The sequence below is a fragment of the Rhinolophus ferrumequinum genome, chromosome 18, assembly GCF_004115265.2.
Source record: "Rhinolophus ferrumequinum isolate MPI-CBG mRhiFer1 chromosome 18, mRhiFer1_v1.p, whole genome shotgun sequence".
In the NCBI taxonomy this organism is placed as follows: domain Eukaryota; kingdom Metazoa; phylum Chordata; class Mammalia; order Chiroptera; family Rhinolophidae; genus Rhinolophus; species Rhinolophus ferrumequinum.
The window spans coordinates 58,810,444-58,826,547 of record NC_046301.1 but is presented as its reverse complement, the minus strand read 5'-3'; the positions used below and the strand labels follow the sequence as shown (position 1 = coordinate 58,826,547).

General features: G+C 58.6%; 1 protein-coding gene across 3 annotated transcripts in view; it reads left to right on the top strand.

Moving 5' to 3' along the window:
* The window catches only part of KDM4B (lysine demethylase 4B), a 93,729-nt gene that overhangs the window by 62,566 nt on the left and 15,059 nt on the right, over positions 1-16,104 (top strand). The window contains exons 8-10 of one of the 3 annotated variants that reach the window (XM_033134158.1): positions 1,863-2,059; positions 9,911-10,012; positions 10,373-10,572. In XM_033134158.1, coding sequence (XP_032990049.1) covers positions 1,863-2,059; positions 9,911-10,012; positions 10,373-10,572 — 499 coding nt within the window. Of the gene's footprint in view, positions 1-1,862; positions 2,060-2,593; positions 3,064-9,910; positions 10,013-10,372; positions 10,573-16,104 lie in introns of those variants that run through there. The other 2 variants (XM_033134159.1, XM_033134160.1) reach the window with 2 other exon arrangements.

The following is a 16,104-nucleotide window of genomic DNA, read 5'->3' as shown; positions in this document are numbered from 1 at the left end:
ATACCCGGGACATTTTTCGCAGCCTCTCCTGCATCCCTACCCGCAGCTGCCTCTGAATTGGGGTCATAAATACTTCACTGTTTCCCGAGCAAATTGAGGGACGTTTGGAAGGCTTGGCAGGGCAAGGTACATAATTGCCGCATTTAATTAAGGCTTTTCCTTTCTGTTTCCTTCATTTCCATTGAGAAAGTGGCAGTGACAGCGCGAAGGTTGTCAAAGGAGGACGAGATGTGCATTTAAATCGGAAATGAGACTTTCGCCACGGGTTTGGAAATGAGCTGCTTCGGAGCCTGTTTGTTTGACAGGGAGGCAGATAGAGTGGCCACCAGAGTTCCCGGGGGGGCAGGTGGAGTCCAAGCTGCAGGGGCTGCAATGCAGGTGGCCCCCAGGCATGTCCCTGAGGGGCAGCTGCCCCAAGACCTCCCGTCACAGCTGTCAGGACAGGGGTGTCCCCAGGTATGTGTGTCCCCTGAAAGAGTCAAAAGGCAAGGACTCTAGCCACTTTAGAGGGAGGCAAGTGCAGCGCCCTAGGGTCAAGTCCAGTCCTGAGGACCCCTCGTCTTCTGTACGCCCCGCCCCCCGCCCCTCCCACAGCTTCCACATAGCTTCAGCCATCCCTGTGGAGGCTCCTCTTCCAGAAGTCTGCCTCCCTTTCCAGGGGCTGCTCTGTCCTCTGGAACCTAGCCCAGAAGCCGGCAAACTACCACCTATGCCAAAGCCAAGCCTCGGCCTGTTTTTGTAAATGAAGGTTTACTGGTACACAGCCATGCCCATTCGTTTATGTAGCATCTGTGATGCTGCCCAGTTACAGGGCAGAGTTGAAAGGTTGTGACAGAGACTGTGTGGCCCGTGAAGCTTATTGTTTGGCCCTTCATGGAATTTGCCACCCGTGCCCTGGACCAGAGGTTCCCCTCCCTCTCGCACTATGATGCTCTTCCAGCCCAATCTTGGCCTTTTCCCCCAGGTAAGTGGGAGACCAGGGCCTCCTGGGTTCTTCCCACTGACCGAGGGCTCCCTGTCGGGTCCTACATCCGGGATCCTTGACTGGCTTCTCTGGCCCACAACTCCATGTTTCCGGGATACTTGCGATGCCTCCTGTACAGTGCCCAGCCCTGGGGGCCACCCTGATGCTGTGACGTGGAGAGAGGGGCTTTGGGAGCATGTGGTTTGTTGAAGGGGTGGTGCTCAGAGCATAACAGGGATCCTGTTTCAGTCTATCCTCGTTTCACATGTTTGCTCCTTGCTTGAAGCTCCCAGACGCAGGGGACCCCCCCCCACACACACACAAATACACTATCCAGGGCAGTGTCTGTTCTCTGGTACACGGTGTTCCAGCTCCTTTCCTCACTAGGCCACTTTCAGTCCAATTCTGGCCCCCCTGGGGCAAGTTGCTGAGCCTCCTAGGTCCTCGGCTTCCTCTCTCGAACCCTGCGAGCCAGGGACTCCGAGCAGGGGTGTGTGACATACCTTCTGGAAATCACCTTAGTTTCCTTCGTAGTCTTCGGGACTGACAAGTTTTCCCTCTTTTTACCCCTTGGATTCACTGCTGTGTCTGATGGGAGGTTTGGTTTGAGCTGACAAGAAGCAGCCGGAACTCAGCCCCGTGAGGCCTCTCGCTCCTGCGCAGGCTCTCAGGACTGCTGGTCCTCGAGCTCATTTCTCGGCACCATGTGCCAGGTGGTAGTGACCCCAGTGGGGTGGACCAAAGGCTCATACTGGGGGGTACAGCTCAGAAGAGGACTTTTGGGAGCCTTCCACTTGGAGCAGGAAGGCGCCATTTCCTGTCTCGTGAAGAAGTTGTAGCTTCTGTCTCAGTGGGGTGGCTCGCCCGCGGGCTCAGACGTGTCTCCCGCCTCCCGCAGTGCACATGCCGGAAGGACATGGTCAAGATCTCCATGGACGTCTTCGTGCGCATCCTGCAGCCGGAGCGCTACGAGCTGTGGAAGCAAGGCAAGGACCTCACGGTGCTGGACCACACCAGGCCCACGGCCCTCAGCAGCCCCGAGCTCAGCTCCTGGAGCACCTCCCGGACCTCACTCAAAGCCAAGCTCCTCCGCAGGTGAGTCGCCCAGGAGCCTCGCTGTGCCCGGCTCTGCTGGTGACCCCGTAAGGGACCCCCACCAGCCGCTCCCCACTGGCTGGGTGCTGCAGGCTGCCCCCCCCTTTCCTCTCTCCTTCTCTTCCTCCACTTCCCCTTCCCTTTCTTGCTGCTTCTGGGGCAGTGTGTGTGCGTATTTCTCAGGCCCCACCTTTCTCCCGTGCGCGGTCAGTGGGCTTCCAGGCAGGTGGTGTCTGCTGTCCTCGCTCTTCTACTCGCGACCCTGGGTACGAGAGCCTTGTGTCTCTGTGTAGGGGCTGCTGGGCCCCTTCTTGGCTCTAGCAATGGCACGTCCCATGCTGGAGTCACGGGGCACGGGGCAGCCTGGCCCTCGGTCTGTGTGCTGGCCCCTCCCCTTTCTTGTCTGGTTGCGTGTTTGGGCATTTCCAATAACGTAATGCTCACATCTGCTGTCACAGAGGTAACGTCCCTCAAGGACCTCCTTTAGCACCCCCATTCTGTCTCAGGAAGCCCCTCATGACCCCTGCCTTCCAGGACAGCATGGTGGCTGCCCACCCGCGTGCCTGAGTCTTGCGGGGGAGGAGACGGTGAAGTGGCTGCACCCTGCTGGCTCCGACGTCAAGGCCATGGGGACATGGGTGGCAGGTCTGGGCAGAGGAGGAAATCGACTTCCTGTCGGGGGTGAGATGCCAGGGAGCGCTGTGCCCCCGTGGTGCCTGGCAGCCCCAGAAGCGTCAGGCCTCATTTTGCTCCTTCTCTGGGAAATGTCCAGGCTTTGAGGGCTCTGAGCTGCTCGCACAGAGTTCTAATGGATTCCTTTTTGGTGCCCAAGGGACCTTCAGCAAGTCCTCGCTGGGCCTGGGTGTACGCTGCGGTGGGGAGGGGTGGGCCAGAGCGCCGCTGTTTGCAGCGTAGCCGACCAGGTGGTCTCGGTCACGACCACTCAACTCCGTGAATGCCGCAAGGCAGTGCACATTCAGTAAACAGCGTGGCATGCCCCAATAAAACTTTATTTGTGGACACTGAAGTGGGAATTTTGTATCATTTTCAGGTGCCACAAAATGTTATTATTCTTTTAACTTTCGAACCATTTAAAAACGGAAACACCGCTCTTAGTCTGTGGGACGTACCTAAACAGGCAGTGGGTAGATCCCATCCTCCGGTGAGGTTTTCCATCTGCAGCCGCTCGGTCACTTCCAGCTTCTCTTGACCCCACTGGTGATGCACAGCTGGACCCAGGGCCTGGCTCCTGGGGGGGTGGGCGCTCGCAAGTGCCCCGTTGGTGGCACTCTCACAGTCTGCAGAAACACCCTTGGAACTCTTTCTGGGAAAAATCATCCTGACGAGCGGTCACACCTGGTCGAGAACCTTCTCCCCCGACAGGGCTGTTCTGGTTTTCAATGTGTCCGTCTGTGAATCACGAATCTGGGGCAGTCTCGGCCTCACCCACAGGTTTTCCCCACCCCTCGGCCTCTCTCTTTGAGAATGTTCTGTCAGCCCAGAATGCTTTCACATCTGTTCCTGACAGCCCGCCTGAAGGTGAGTTTCTCTTTTCTGATTTCTTTTGTTGTCTGTCCTTTTGATTCCCGCTCTCCTGTGTGTCCTCAAGAAAAGCCACTTCTCTGTGAGGCCGCGTGGTGGCAGCAGCTTTCCCAGCAGGGCACGCTTGCTGAACAGAGCGAGACGAGACGAGGTGCAGCATTTGCATAATGGCTAATTGGCTGTGGCTTAGGCTAATTGGTCAACAGAGCAGACTGCCAATAAACAGGCGGCACACTCCAGAAATGGATGGCATTGGAGGGCCAGGGACCCAGCTGCTGCCGAGCTCGCCCTAGCTGGGACCGTCTGTACGCAGAGGAAGCTGCCCCACAGCCCCCGCCCCGCCCGCCGCCCCCTCACCCCCCGCCCCCAGCCCAGCCGGCCCTCACTGGAGGGTTCCCGGCCGCTTGTCACGCTCTGTTCCTTTCTGGAGCGTTTCTCTCCTGCCTCTCCCTCCCTTGCTTCCGACCTGGGGAGCTGTAATATTCCGACAGTGGGACTGAATAACAAATTAAGTCGTGTTCCCAAGGATATAATTTTCTTTAAAGCCTTCAGTATGTAAAATAAGGTTGATTCCCTTTAAGTCATGGTGGGGGGGCTTTCTCTGAAAAGGTTGACTTGGGGGACTTATGTTTGAAAGCCCCCCTGCTCGATTATCAGTGACTCAGAATTGCCTGTGCCTTTCTCTCCTGGCCCCGTGCCCGCTCCACGTGGCTGTCCTGCCCCTGCCCAGCTGTGCCTGGTCTCCGCTGAGGGGGGCTACCCTGAGCCTCAGAGTTCGTTGTGGGGGAACAGTGACCTGTGCTCGATAGATAGGCATAGGGGCAGATCTGGCTCCTAGACCAGCGTGCTGTACTCCTCCTCCCTGCTCCCCCTCCCCCACACGTGGACACTAGGGTGGCTGGTGGGAGCTGGTTCTGTGGGAGCTGGTCCTGAGCACAGTGGGGTGCTGAGCAGCATTCCTGCCCCCACCAACTCAATGCCAGGAGCTTCCCCAGTCGTGACAACCACAGATGTCCCTAGACACCACCCAGTGTCCGTAGACAGATGCTGTGACTGTCTGCTGTCCCCCTGCCCTCTCCTCTCCCCATGCAGCCTCTCTTCATCCCCTGGGACCTGCAGCTTCTCCCTGGTCCCTGCTCAGACCTGCTCAGCGAGGTCCCACCCTCACCCCATGACTGTCCAGCCTTCCTGACAGCCCCCCACACTGCACCCCACATGTCATCTTGGAGCAGAGGCCAGGTGTGGGTCCCGCTGGGAGAAAATGATCTGCTGGGCTCTTGTTGCCCTCCCGTGGATTTATCTTCTGTGCTTCAATCTTGTCAGGACTACTGACCCCACCCCACGACAGACAGGGCACAAAGCTGGGACCTTTGTGCTCCTTGCTGTGTAGCCCTTCGGCCCTCAGCACCAGGTGGGACCCTGCTTAGCAGCACAGGCCACCATGGAGTGTGGCACTGTGCCCCAGCCGGTCTACGTCAGGCTCCCCTCCTCCGGTTCCTACCCACAGACCTTCTCCGTGTGCAGACTGCCTTTTCTCTCGCATCCTCTTTGTTTCTAATGAGAGCTCGAGAAACGAGCTGCCATTGCCACACTCATGCAGGGAGGATGGAGAGGAAACGTGCTTCCTCACCGGGGCCCATGGGTCCCGGCCCACCCCAGCTCCTGCGGGCTCCACTGGTCCTGGCCTCCAGCTGCCCACCTGGGAGGCCATCAGCTGAGCGTGGCCAAGAGCCTTCGGCCCTGCTCACCTACCCAAACCACCTATCCCCCACTGCCCGTGGATCACCATGGAAACGAAGGGACAGGAGCAGTGCCTGTGTCCTCTTTGATGTCTCCTGACCCCACTCAGGGCCCCAAGCCAGACTGAACACCACTGAACCTCTGACCCCACTCCTGCCAGGGCCGCCCTGGCCCCGCCAAGGTCCTGAGCCTTTCCCCACAGACTCAGCTCCTGGCCGCTCACAGGTGGACCCTGTGACTCGTGGGGCCTGCCCGGCAAGGAGCTTGTTGCCCTGGTGACTTACTGAATGTTTCCTAAACGGTTCTTCCCCAGAGCACGCTGTGCAATTTCTCCACAGCAAAGGTCTCTAAACACCACACACCTAATTATCTGTGGGGGTGTGAAGCACTGGGAGGAAAGGGGGCTCGTGTCCTGGGGCTCCACAAGGGGGACAGGCCCGGGGTGCATCGCTCACAGCCCCTGCTCCTGGACCCAGGGACTGTGCTGGCACCTGCCACCTTGGCTGCCCTGAATTCCTCCTGTAGAGTCAGAAGTCCTGGGCAACAGTTGGTTCTGTGAGAGCTGCCAACCCTGCCTTAGGGTGTAGAGGGGCTGTGTGCTCTGGGCCCCTCGGTGACCAGACCCAGAGCCACTCTGAGCCCACTGCATGGGGCAGTGGCCCAGTGAGCCCCCCACTCTGCCTCTCCTGCCGTCTGGGGTCCAAGGACCCCTGCTTCTATCCTGGAAATATTCTTATATGTATTTGGATTTGGTCCTAGTATTTGGTTTGTATAAACTTAACCAAGTGACATCTAGTTGAACCTGACAAGTAAAGTGTGTGTTTATCACTATCCTGACCTGTGCCCTGAAATGCCACTAAATGACCAAAAAGGAGTGACAGAGAACGGGAGAGGGGACCGTGGCAGCTGAATAGCAGCAGCAAGCTTTGAAAAGAAGGAAAGAAGGGCAGGCAATACCTGACTTGGAAACACAGGGAAAACTCAAGTCCATGGGCCTGTAGACGGGGCGGCTGGTTCGTGCTGAGGAACTCTGGAAAGGCCTGGGGTTCTGAGACGACGTGGGCTGGAGGCAGGCGTGAGGAATTGCTGGGCTCATGGCCTCCCTGCCCCCACCATCTCCCTGCTGCCTGGTGAGGTTGAACCTGGGTGGTTCTGGGCAGGAGAGAGGGGCAGGATGAGGTTCGGATGGTGGGAGCCTGGCTGTGAGCCCCATGGACCCCCAGCCCCGAGGCCAGAGACTGTGAGGGTGCTGTCCAGGTCACAGAGTGGCCCAGCAGAACAACTCTACAGATCCCAATATCGAGGTTCACTCCCTTTAACAAGCCCTGCTCGCACATGAACAGCCACCACCAACCTTCTTAGTCCCCTGCACAACTCAGCCAGCGGTCTCTAAACCTCTGAGGAAACTCCCAGAGCGAAAAGCAGAGAAGCTTCTCAAACTAAAAGGAAAAGAGGAACTCCACAGAAAGAGACGATGTGTGAGCAGAAGAAAACTTCCACATTCCTCTCAGAGGGAGGATGGCCTGTGCATTTCTGATAGAAGAATTTGTTGGTGTAAAAAAGAAACATTTAGGAAAGAGATGGCTCTTGGACACTTAAAATGAGAGCAGAGAAAGCGTAAGAGATGAGTTGGCAGACAGCTTGGGGGGACCCAGTAAAGTGCCACACAGAAAGACCGAGCTGGAAAGCAGGTCAGAGGCTCCACGGAGGAACTCCATCTTCTACCAGTTTTCAGGAAAAGAGGAAAACTGTTTCCTGGGACCCAAAGACTTGCATTTTCAGATTAAAAAGTCTGGCACAGGATGAAAATTACACCGTGGCCACTCTGCAATTCCACAACTCTTGGCTTAAACACAAGATCTCCAGAGCTTCTGGAATGAAGAAGTTTGTCAACATAAAGAAGAAGACACCCGCAGGGCACCGGACTTAGTGATCATAATACTGGTCTAACAGACAAAGGGACAAGGCCTTCAAGTCAGGAGATAAATCATTGTCAGCCTAGAAGTACGGGATGTACCCCGCCAAGTTACCAGCCAGACGTGGGAGAGGAATAAAGATCTTTTTAGACATGCAAAGTCCCAGACTTCCCTCCTTTCTGAGGAAGCTACTGGAGGATGTGCTCCAGCTGAACAAGGCGTCAGCCAGGAAAGACGAGGGATCAAGGAAAGCTAATCCAACCCAGGAGGGGCTAAGCCCGTCTTAAGATAAGGAGGTCATCGAGGAGTCCGTGACACCCTGCGAGGGAGACCGTGCCAAGAGCTTGGAGATAACCACGAAAGCCAAGTATCTGCGAGGGGCCAGTTACTAACTCCAGGAAGAGTGAGCAAAGAATGCAATGCAAGCAGCTCAGTTGCTCCTGGGTGAGCAATATTTACAGAGTCGGAGCAATGTAAATACAGAATTCCACAACCGAAGATGGTGGCAGATGCAGGGAGAGAAGCTGGTGGGTGTGGATGCAGGAAGCATGGCTGCACCCTACCTAAGTGTCTGCAGCTCAGTAACTCAACGAGGAAGCCAGAACCAAAAAAAGAAAAACAAAAGGAAGCAGCGTGGGGAGACATGTGGAAGTAACTACAAGCAGGAACAGCTAAAAGAGAGGATGGTTGGTGGGTTGGTGTCATGTCTGGGGAGTGACCAGACTGCGGGTTAGGATGTGCCCGATGGACGCCCCTCCCCCAAACTTGGAGGCAAATTGGCCACAGATCTTTCTCTGTTACTCTCGCAACTCACGTTCTCACAAAAGGGGTTTCTTTACATGCCGATGTTGACCTTGCCTTCTCCCTGTAGTAGTGTGTGGTCCTCAGCCTCCGTCTGTCTAGTTCTGCCCATTCTGGGAGTCTCTGCATTGGGGAGGCCCAGTGGTGCTGGGGGGCCCCAGAGATCTGAGCCCAGTGGAGCATTGGCAGCTGAGGAAAGCCTGGGCTCTGAGGCCCCCTGTGGGGACATCCTTGGACAGTCCTGGGAGCAGGCAGGGCAGGGTCAGAAGTGGACTCCAGGGCTGGTTCCGGGCTCTGGTGGGAAGAGGGCAAGAGGGGCTGAGGGGCCGGGCAGCTGCAGGAAACCAAGGCCAGGTGAGTTGGCAGTAGGGGAACGAACACCCCTCTACTGGGTGCTCCTGGGGGTCATTGTGAAGGTTCGCTTTGGGTGCCTGGCCCTGGAGCCCCGCAGCGTTCCCAGACTTGGAGAGAAGCCCCTCCTGCAAGATCCCGGGGCTCTCCGCCTGTCTGCCTGGGAGGGGCCGCAGCCGGCACTTCCCAAACTTACCCTGTGTGGATTCGCTGGTGGCTCTGTTGTGGGGGAGTGTCCCCGGGGCGGCCTGAGTCTCTAGCTCCTGTGTCCCCCCCGCCCCGCCTGTCCTCCCGCCCCCGCGCCACCCCTCTCCCAGTGACCCGTGCACGCCATGCTGTGTGTGATGCCATGCCTCTGCCCATGATGCCCCTCCTGGAATGCTCCCTGCTTTTCGCCTCTGGTCATGGGGTGGTTCATGCTGCAAATGTCAAGTGGGGCTTGTCATGTGCCTGCCGGGCGTTGCCTGGGCTCAGGGGAGATGGAGCAGCAGAGGCCAGGGCCCTTGAGTTAGGCAGCTGAGCCATGAGAATTCCAGCAGCGGTTAGTGTTAGGGGACGGTTAGGAGGGGCGCCCCAGAAGCCATCGTGGAGAGCAGGGGTGGGCTGGGGGCCGGTGAGGAAGCTGTCAGGTCTGGCTGCTGCAGGCACCCCGGGTGGGGGTTGGGGGTCCTGGTGTTGGGAGCCTTCAGGACCTCCCTGAGCCCCCACCCAGTCCCAGTCAGATAGCCCTGCTTCTCCTTGGTGACCACTGGTCCTTGGAAGTGTGGTTGCCACAAGGACCCCCATAGGGCCCCCACGTCTGAGTCTGAGCCCATTGGCGCCATATGGAGAACTCACGGGTGGCAGGAAGCTGTAGCTAGCACCGCTCAGAAATGCTGCTGACTGGGAGAGACGAAAGGCTAGTGGGGGCTGGTCACGAAGCCTGGAGCCTGTGGCCACGGGGCACCCCCATTCCCTGGAAAGCGTTATTGCCTTGCCCAGGGCTGGGTCTCCTCACATACCCACTTCTGCCTGAGCTCCTGGGGCACCACACACTTCCTGTCAGTCTATCAGCCTCTCTGTCCCCTCCTGGAAGGCTCCTGGACCCCGTTTCCCAGAACCCCGCAGGTGCCCCAGCCGCTGACCTGCAGGCCCACTCCGTCGCTTTCTTTTCTTCCTTTTTAACCCCAGTTCTCCCTCGTCTTCACTAAGAAGCCATCACTGAGTCTCCTCTTGAATTCTCACTGGGGTCCAAGGTTCACCCCTGTGTCCCTAGGACTGTTGCACCCTGAGCCGAGGTTGGGTGTGAAGACATGCCTTCCCTTCAGCCTGGGCCCTGCCCCAGAGGCGGGCATTGGGGATGGGGTGAGGAGGGGCCGCCCTGGGCCTGGAGTGTGGAGAGGAATGCAGGGAGCACAGGGAGCCAGACGGAAGCATGTGCCCCAGACAAGCCCCTTAGATGAGGCATCCTGGGGAGTTAACACACGTCCTAGAGAAAAACTCCCTGACATTTACATTCTAGACAAATTAGTCTGAAAGAAAGCAGACACTGGAAAAAGACTGAGGAGGAGAGGAAACCAAATCTAGAGAGGAAGAAAGAGCAGAGCAAAAAGCCGGGGCTGTCGTAAGTGTACCTTTTGTTTCGTTTGTCGTCTAGGCATTTTCCACAAGCTGCTGTTTCCATCGCGGTCACACTCCCCGCTCCTCCCGCCCCCACCACACGGGGGCTCCTGGAGCCCAGGGTCCTGTCCCATCATCCCATCTCCAGCTGTCATCAGCACGAGCTTGACAAGACCCCATCATCCCCACTGCCCTCCCCCCCCAGGCCTCTCTCCCTCTACTACCCTTGCCCCCAGGAGCCACCCCACCGGGCCCCCGTGTCCCCCAGCTCTCGTCGGGGAACTCCATTCTGCCAGGTGGAGTACACTGACTGGGGGCTTCTCACATCTGTTTCACCTCCTGTCTGACGACTCTCCCTCTCTAGGTCTCACCGGAAACGCAGTCAGCCCAAGAAGCCCAAGGCAGAAGACCCCAAGTCACCAGGGGAGGGGGCGGCAGGGGCAGCCCTCCTGGAGGAGGCTGGTGGCAGTGTGAAGGAGGAGACCCCGCAGGAAGCTGACCCCGAGGATGAGGAGGAGGACCCCCAGCTGCCACCACAAGGCCGCGAGGCAGAGAGCGCGGAAGGTCAGTCCTGACCGGGTGGGCAGGCCTGGTGCCCACGCGGCTCCTTCCTGACCCCGCACCGGGGAAAGGAGCCGGCGTTCACTGTGGCCACATTGTCCCTGCTCTTAGAAGCAAATTCATGTGCTTTCCTGGCTGGGTGAGGCCTTCCCTAAAAACGTGCGTTCTGGTGGGTGCTGTAAAAAGTTGCTCTTCTCCCAGGAACTGAAGAGAGGTGGTCTCAGTCCGTTAGGGTTTCTCTACCACCACCACTGGCTGGGTGGCTTAAGAATAACAGACATTTGTTTCTCACGGTTCTGGAGGCTGGGAGTCCAAAGTTAGGCTGCCTGTGTGGCCAGGTTCTGGGGAGGGTCCTCTTCCGGGTCACAGGTGGCGGCCTTCTTGCTGTGACCACACGTGGATGAGCCAGGTAGCTCTGCTGGAGGGGCACTGATCCAACTCACGAGGGCCCTACCCTCACGGCCCGACCGCCTCCCACAGGCCCCGTCTCCTAAGACGACCGCATTAAGGGTTAAGTTTCATCTGCGTTTTGGGGGGACATAGACATTCAGTCCGTAGCAGAGGGGGCATCTGCCTCATTGTGAAACAGGACAGCCTGCTATTTGTGGCCAGACATTGGAGCCAGTGGTGGGGACGGCCCCCTGCCTAGCTGGCAGACCCCGTTGGGGTCGAGGTGGGGGTGTCTGAGAAACGTGCCCTTCATGCATCGTGGGCCCTTTCACCCTGGAATATTAATCTGTGAGCATTTTAAAGGTTCCCACTCCCGTGTTTGACAGTGTTTCCTTTTCTTTTTTATGGCTGGTTTCGTTTTCCTAATTTATAGCTTCAGCTCCTCCCACATTGGCATATAGCAGCTTCTCCCCAGGGTAGAGGTGGAGCCCTCTCTTCTCTGGCCATTTTGAGGCGTCAGTAAAGGGGACCTGGAGGGCAGCTCACCCCCACAGTGGTGCCTCAGGCCCTGGTCACAGGCCGTAAGTCACGAGAAGGTTCTGCTCGGGTCCTTGGTTTCCCTCTTCGTGGCTGTCTTGGAATGTGTGCACCCAGCATGGTCCTGCCTGTCTCAGAGGGATCCATGAGGCGCAGTCCAAGGCAGGCACATGCCCCACGACATACCTACAGGCTGGTGCTGAGGGCCACAGTTAGGGAGTGGCTGTGTCCCCTAGCTGGAAGGGTGAGTGGCCCTGAGGGGGACCCCCAGGCGCTCACCAGAGGACAAGCGGAGAGTTTCCGGTTGAATTGAGTGCTGGTGCCTGCCCACATGGCCCAGGAGCACGTCACAGAGCTGCTCAGCCCACACAGGTCTGGACAGCCCAGAAAGCAAGAGAGGAAAGGTGCCCAGTGGGAGAGAAGGCACGTGCCATCAGTGGCTGGGTGTGGGCGCGATCCCCTACATAGAAAGGGGTCCGGGACTGAGACATTAAGTCACTGAGGTGCGTGAGCCCCATACGCAGAAGCCCGGTGTCATTCCCATGGACCAGCTGTGGACAGACAGCGTCATCTGCAGGGCGCCACTTACAATAAAAGCAGCCAGAGCGTAATGTGTCTTGGAACAAGGCTCACAGAAAATAAGAGGCCTTTGTGGACGATGAAAAGCCAAGAATTGCTAAGTAAATGGAGCCATGTGTGTTGGGAAGACTCCCCCGGTGAACGTACCAATTATTTAGGGGTTTTCGCAGCTCCTTTCAGGATCCTGGGGGGTGTTGACCTAACTGCAGATGGAGGGAGAGAGGTGGAAGAAAGGAGGTCTGGAGACTGGCCGTCAACTCACAGGACAGAGGACACCTTCCTCCACGGCGGGTGGGAGACGTGAAGGCCACCGTTCTTCCCCTGAGGTCTCTCAGACGTGGCCTCAAATATCACGGGGGGCACGTATGCATGAGGTCCCATTCACTTAAAGACAGGACACTCGGCAAAGCAGAGCGTGGACGGTTGAGGGAGCGTTTGCGTCTGCTCGGGCCGCCCACCAGCACTGCAGACGGGGATCTATCTCTCCAACAGCAGTTTATCATCTCAACGGTCTGGAGGCCGAAGGTCCACGGTCAGGGAGTTGGTGGGGCTGCTTCCTTCTGGGCCTCCTTAGCTTGTAGAGGACCGTCTCCACCTTCCCTCCCTGTGCCTCCCTGCCCACATGTCCCTCTCGTGGAAGGACACCAGTCACATTGGATTCGGGCCACCCTGATGACCTCATCTGGGCTCATGGCATCTGCAACGACTCTTTCTAAATAAGGCCACCTTCTGAGGACTTCAGCACAGGAATTTGGGGGGCAGCACAGTTCAGTCCATAACAGAGAATAAACAGTCCAACCGAGACGGGATAGAAAGTGGTGGGTTGCCCCCAGGGGTGTCCTGTGAGGGAGTTGGGAGAGGCAGCTTCCTGTGTCGTGTGTGGTACGTGCTCCGGGATATAAGAAATACGACCGAATGCATGGTCCATGAGACAGTTGGGTGGTCAAGCTCGGGCTGTGATGGGTGAATAATGAGCTCTCCAAGGTGGGCCCCTGGACCCAGAGCCTTGTATCTTGGGGGATGCTTCCCCAGCTTGCCACCTAAACAGGAGGTTCTGTGTCCCTTGAGAGTAAATCATGTGCTGTAGGCAAAAAAACAAGCCACAGAGAAGGGGATGTGGAGGACACGCGCCCTCTTTCCCAGCCGTCTGGCGTCTGCAACCCCTTCCACAGTCTCATCCCAGGACCCCCAGGACTTTTCCCAAAGGGCTTCAGGGCGGCAGGCCCGTGATGGTTGCAGTCTCATGTGGTGGGGCCGTAGTGCAGGACCCCGGGGCTGTGGCTTCCATCAGCTCCCAGAGGACCCCGGGCAGAGGGGGGCCATTCCGAGGTGGTGTCTGCTCAGGGCCGGCAGGGCCCCCTGTCCCACAACAGCCTCGTTCCCAAGGAGGAGGAGCGAGGTAGGGGGGTCTCCCCAAACACCTGCTCCTCTCGAAAGGAAGTGGTGTCTTCGCGGCACTGGCTGTGGCCGCCACGGCCAGAGCGCCCTGGCTGAGGTCAGGAGCTTCCCGGGAGTCGTCCCTGGAGCCGTTGGTGGGAAGACAGCTCAGAGCACAGCGAATAAATAAGAGTTCACAGTCGGGGGTGACAGCAAACACATGTTGGGGGAGCGAGTGGAAGATTTTAAAGTGGTTTCTAGACTTCCTTTAATACCAGCTTAATGTTCCTCAAAGCAGTAAGTGCTAAGGACCGTGTCAGGCGTGAGCAGTAGGGCGTTTGTTTTGTTTTTGCAGAGGGAGACGGCCCCTGTCACTCACACACTGGGCGCTCTCTAACAGCATCCAGGCGCTGCGGGGGGGGGGGGGGGGGGGGGGGGGGGGGGGGGCTCCTGGGGCTGCCTGGAGAGGCCCGGGTGAGTGTCCCCAGGAGGAAGTCCCCTGGGGGTGGGAGGGACCCTGGGCTGCTTGATGTGGTGCTAGGCCTGGGGGCTGCTTGGCCAGCTCGCTGCCAGTGTCACCACCCCACACCCACCGCCAGGTGGTCTGGGATGGATCGACCGCCTCCCTCTGCGCCTGGTGCCCACTCCTCACCCGGGCAGAAGGCAGGAAGGTCAACCCTGGTTTGTTGGGCCAGCAGAGGCTCCCTTCTCCTGCCTGGCTGTGGCCGTCTCACAGGGCACTCGCCCCACCTGGGGCTGGGCACAGACTCTGTCTCTTCTCACTGTCCCGTAGGAGATGGGGGTGAAGTGGGGGCGGACCAGGAGGGCTGGCCCACCACAGTGCCATCCTGCCTCCCAGGCACAGCATGCAGCCAGAGGGACCCCCCACCGAGGCTCCCCAGAGCCTGGGGGAGACCGGAGTGCAGGGCCGTGGGCAGGACCACTGTGGGCCGTCCTTGTCATGGAGCACCGGTGCCGGGAGTGGCCTGACAGCTTGTCGTTGGCTTTAGGGCAGCAAGGCTGCTGCACCCAGCAGAGAGCAGACGGTCTGGGCCTTTACGGGGGGGGGGAGGGGGGGCTGCAAATTTCACTCAGGGACACATCCTGTCACACAGGACACATGCCCCCACCCCAGCACAGTCCAGCGGGCTCACATACCGTCGCGGAGCCTCAGGCTCCACACAGGAAGGATGCAGAGTGGGCCAGACCATGGGGACCAGGACCAGCTCACCCAGGCTGGGCAGGGGATGGGAAGTGGGGGGGTGTAGTGTCCCTAAACCGGGCCGCAGTCATGAGGCCACTCCCTTCTTCTGTGGCCAGCATGCAGCAGGGGTTGAGCTTGGGAGTCCAGAGCTGCCAGGGGCTCCGTGCCTCCCCTGGGGGAACTTTGGTGCCGTAGTGAAGGGGTGGTGACCCCAAGGAACCAGGCAGGCCAATAAAATCCAACAGTGAAAGGGTCTTAGCTGTGACATCCCCCCACCCCGAAGTACTAGAAGGGCCTCAGCTCGTCTGCTGCAAGCGAGGGTCCCTGCCGTTCAGCCACCCTGTACCCCACACTCCAGGATGTGGGAGGCCGACCTGCTGGGGAGGGACTGGCTGGGACCCTTAGCACTTTGAGTGTGACGTCCCTGTTCAGTTTCGAGGTTCCCTCAGGCCCCAGCAGGTTGGGGCGCTCTGAGTTCCACAGTGCGGCCTCTGCGTGAGGGTCCCCACTGCGAGGATAGAGCCAGAGCGCTCAGGTGTCTTCCTGGCCTTGGGCCTGTCCCCGTCAGTCTCCTCTGGGTGTGTGCCCCCTCGGCTTCGCAGAGCCTGGGAGACGTGAGGAAGAGGCTGGAACTTGTCTGCATTTGACAGCAGAGCCTCTGGCACAGAGAGTAAATTGGACCTGCCCTCCTCAGGCTGAGAGACGCAGTGTGATTTTCAATAGTTTGCACGACAAGGGAGGAAGGAATATTGAATTTCCTTAGAGAACAAAACCGTTTATCCGAAAGTGCCTTTTACACAAATAGGACAGGGGCTCTTGGGCCAGCCTCGGCACTGCTTCTGTAAATTAGCACCAACGCTGCCCTGGCTGCTGATCTCCAGGGGCCCTCAGTCACCTCCCGGTCACCTCCTGGGGCCATGCTGCCATTACCCTGCACTACCAAGTTATGCTCCATGTCTCTCCCCTTCGCTTCTCTTCCCCTCCACATCTCTGGGGTGCCATCCAACTCCAGCTTCTGCAAGGGAGGGAGAGATAGTCTGTTATTTGCTTTCCTTGGCCATATAACTTGGCCAGATACATGCGGAGCTGGTGGGAGGGGGACCTGGGGAGCGCTCAGAGCTCGTCTAGGTGGGGCAGAGGTGTGGGAGGAATCCTCGGCGCCCTCGGAAGGCTCAGGACCAGAGGACACGGCCAGGGTAGGGGCGAGCGCTCCTGTCGCCTTCCGGCTGATGGAGCCTCTCTTGAAAAACACAGGGTGTGCTTGCCAAGAACACCGTGGGCCGTCCCAGCAGCCAGTGCTGCAGCGTGCAGATGGGGTGGGGGGGAGAGGAGCGGGAAACGAGGGGGCTGGGTGCCTCCACGCAGCTTCCTGTGGCCTAGCGGGGTGGGGGGGGCTGGGGGCAGTGAGTGGGGCCATTCAGCTCCTACCAACACGCCAGGCTGGTATC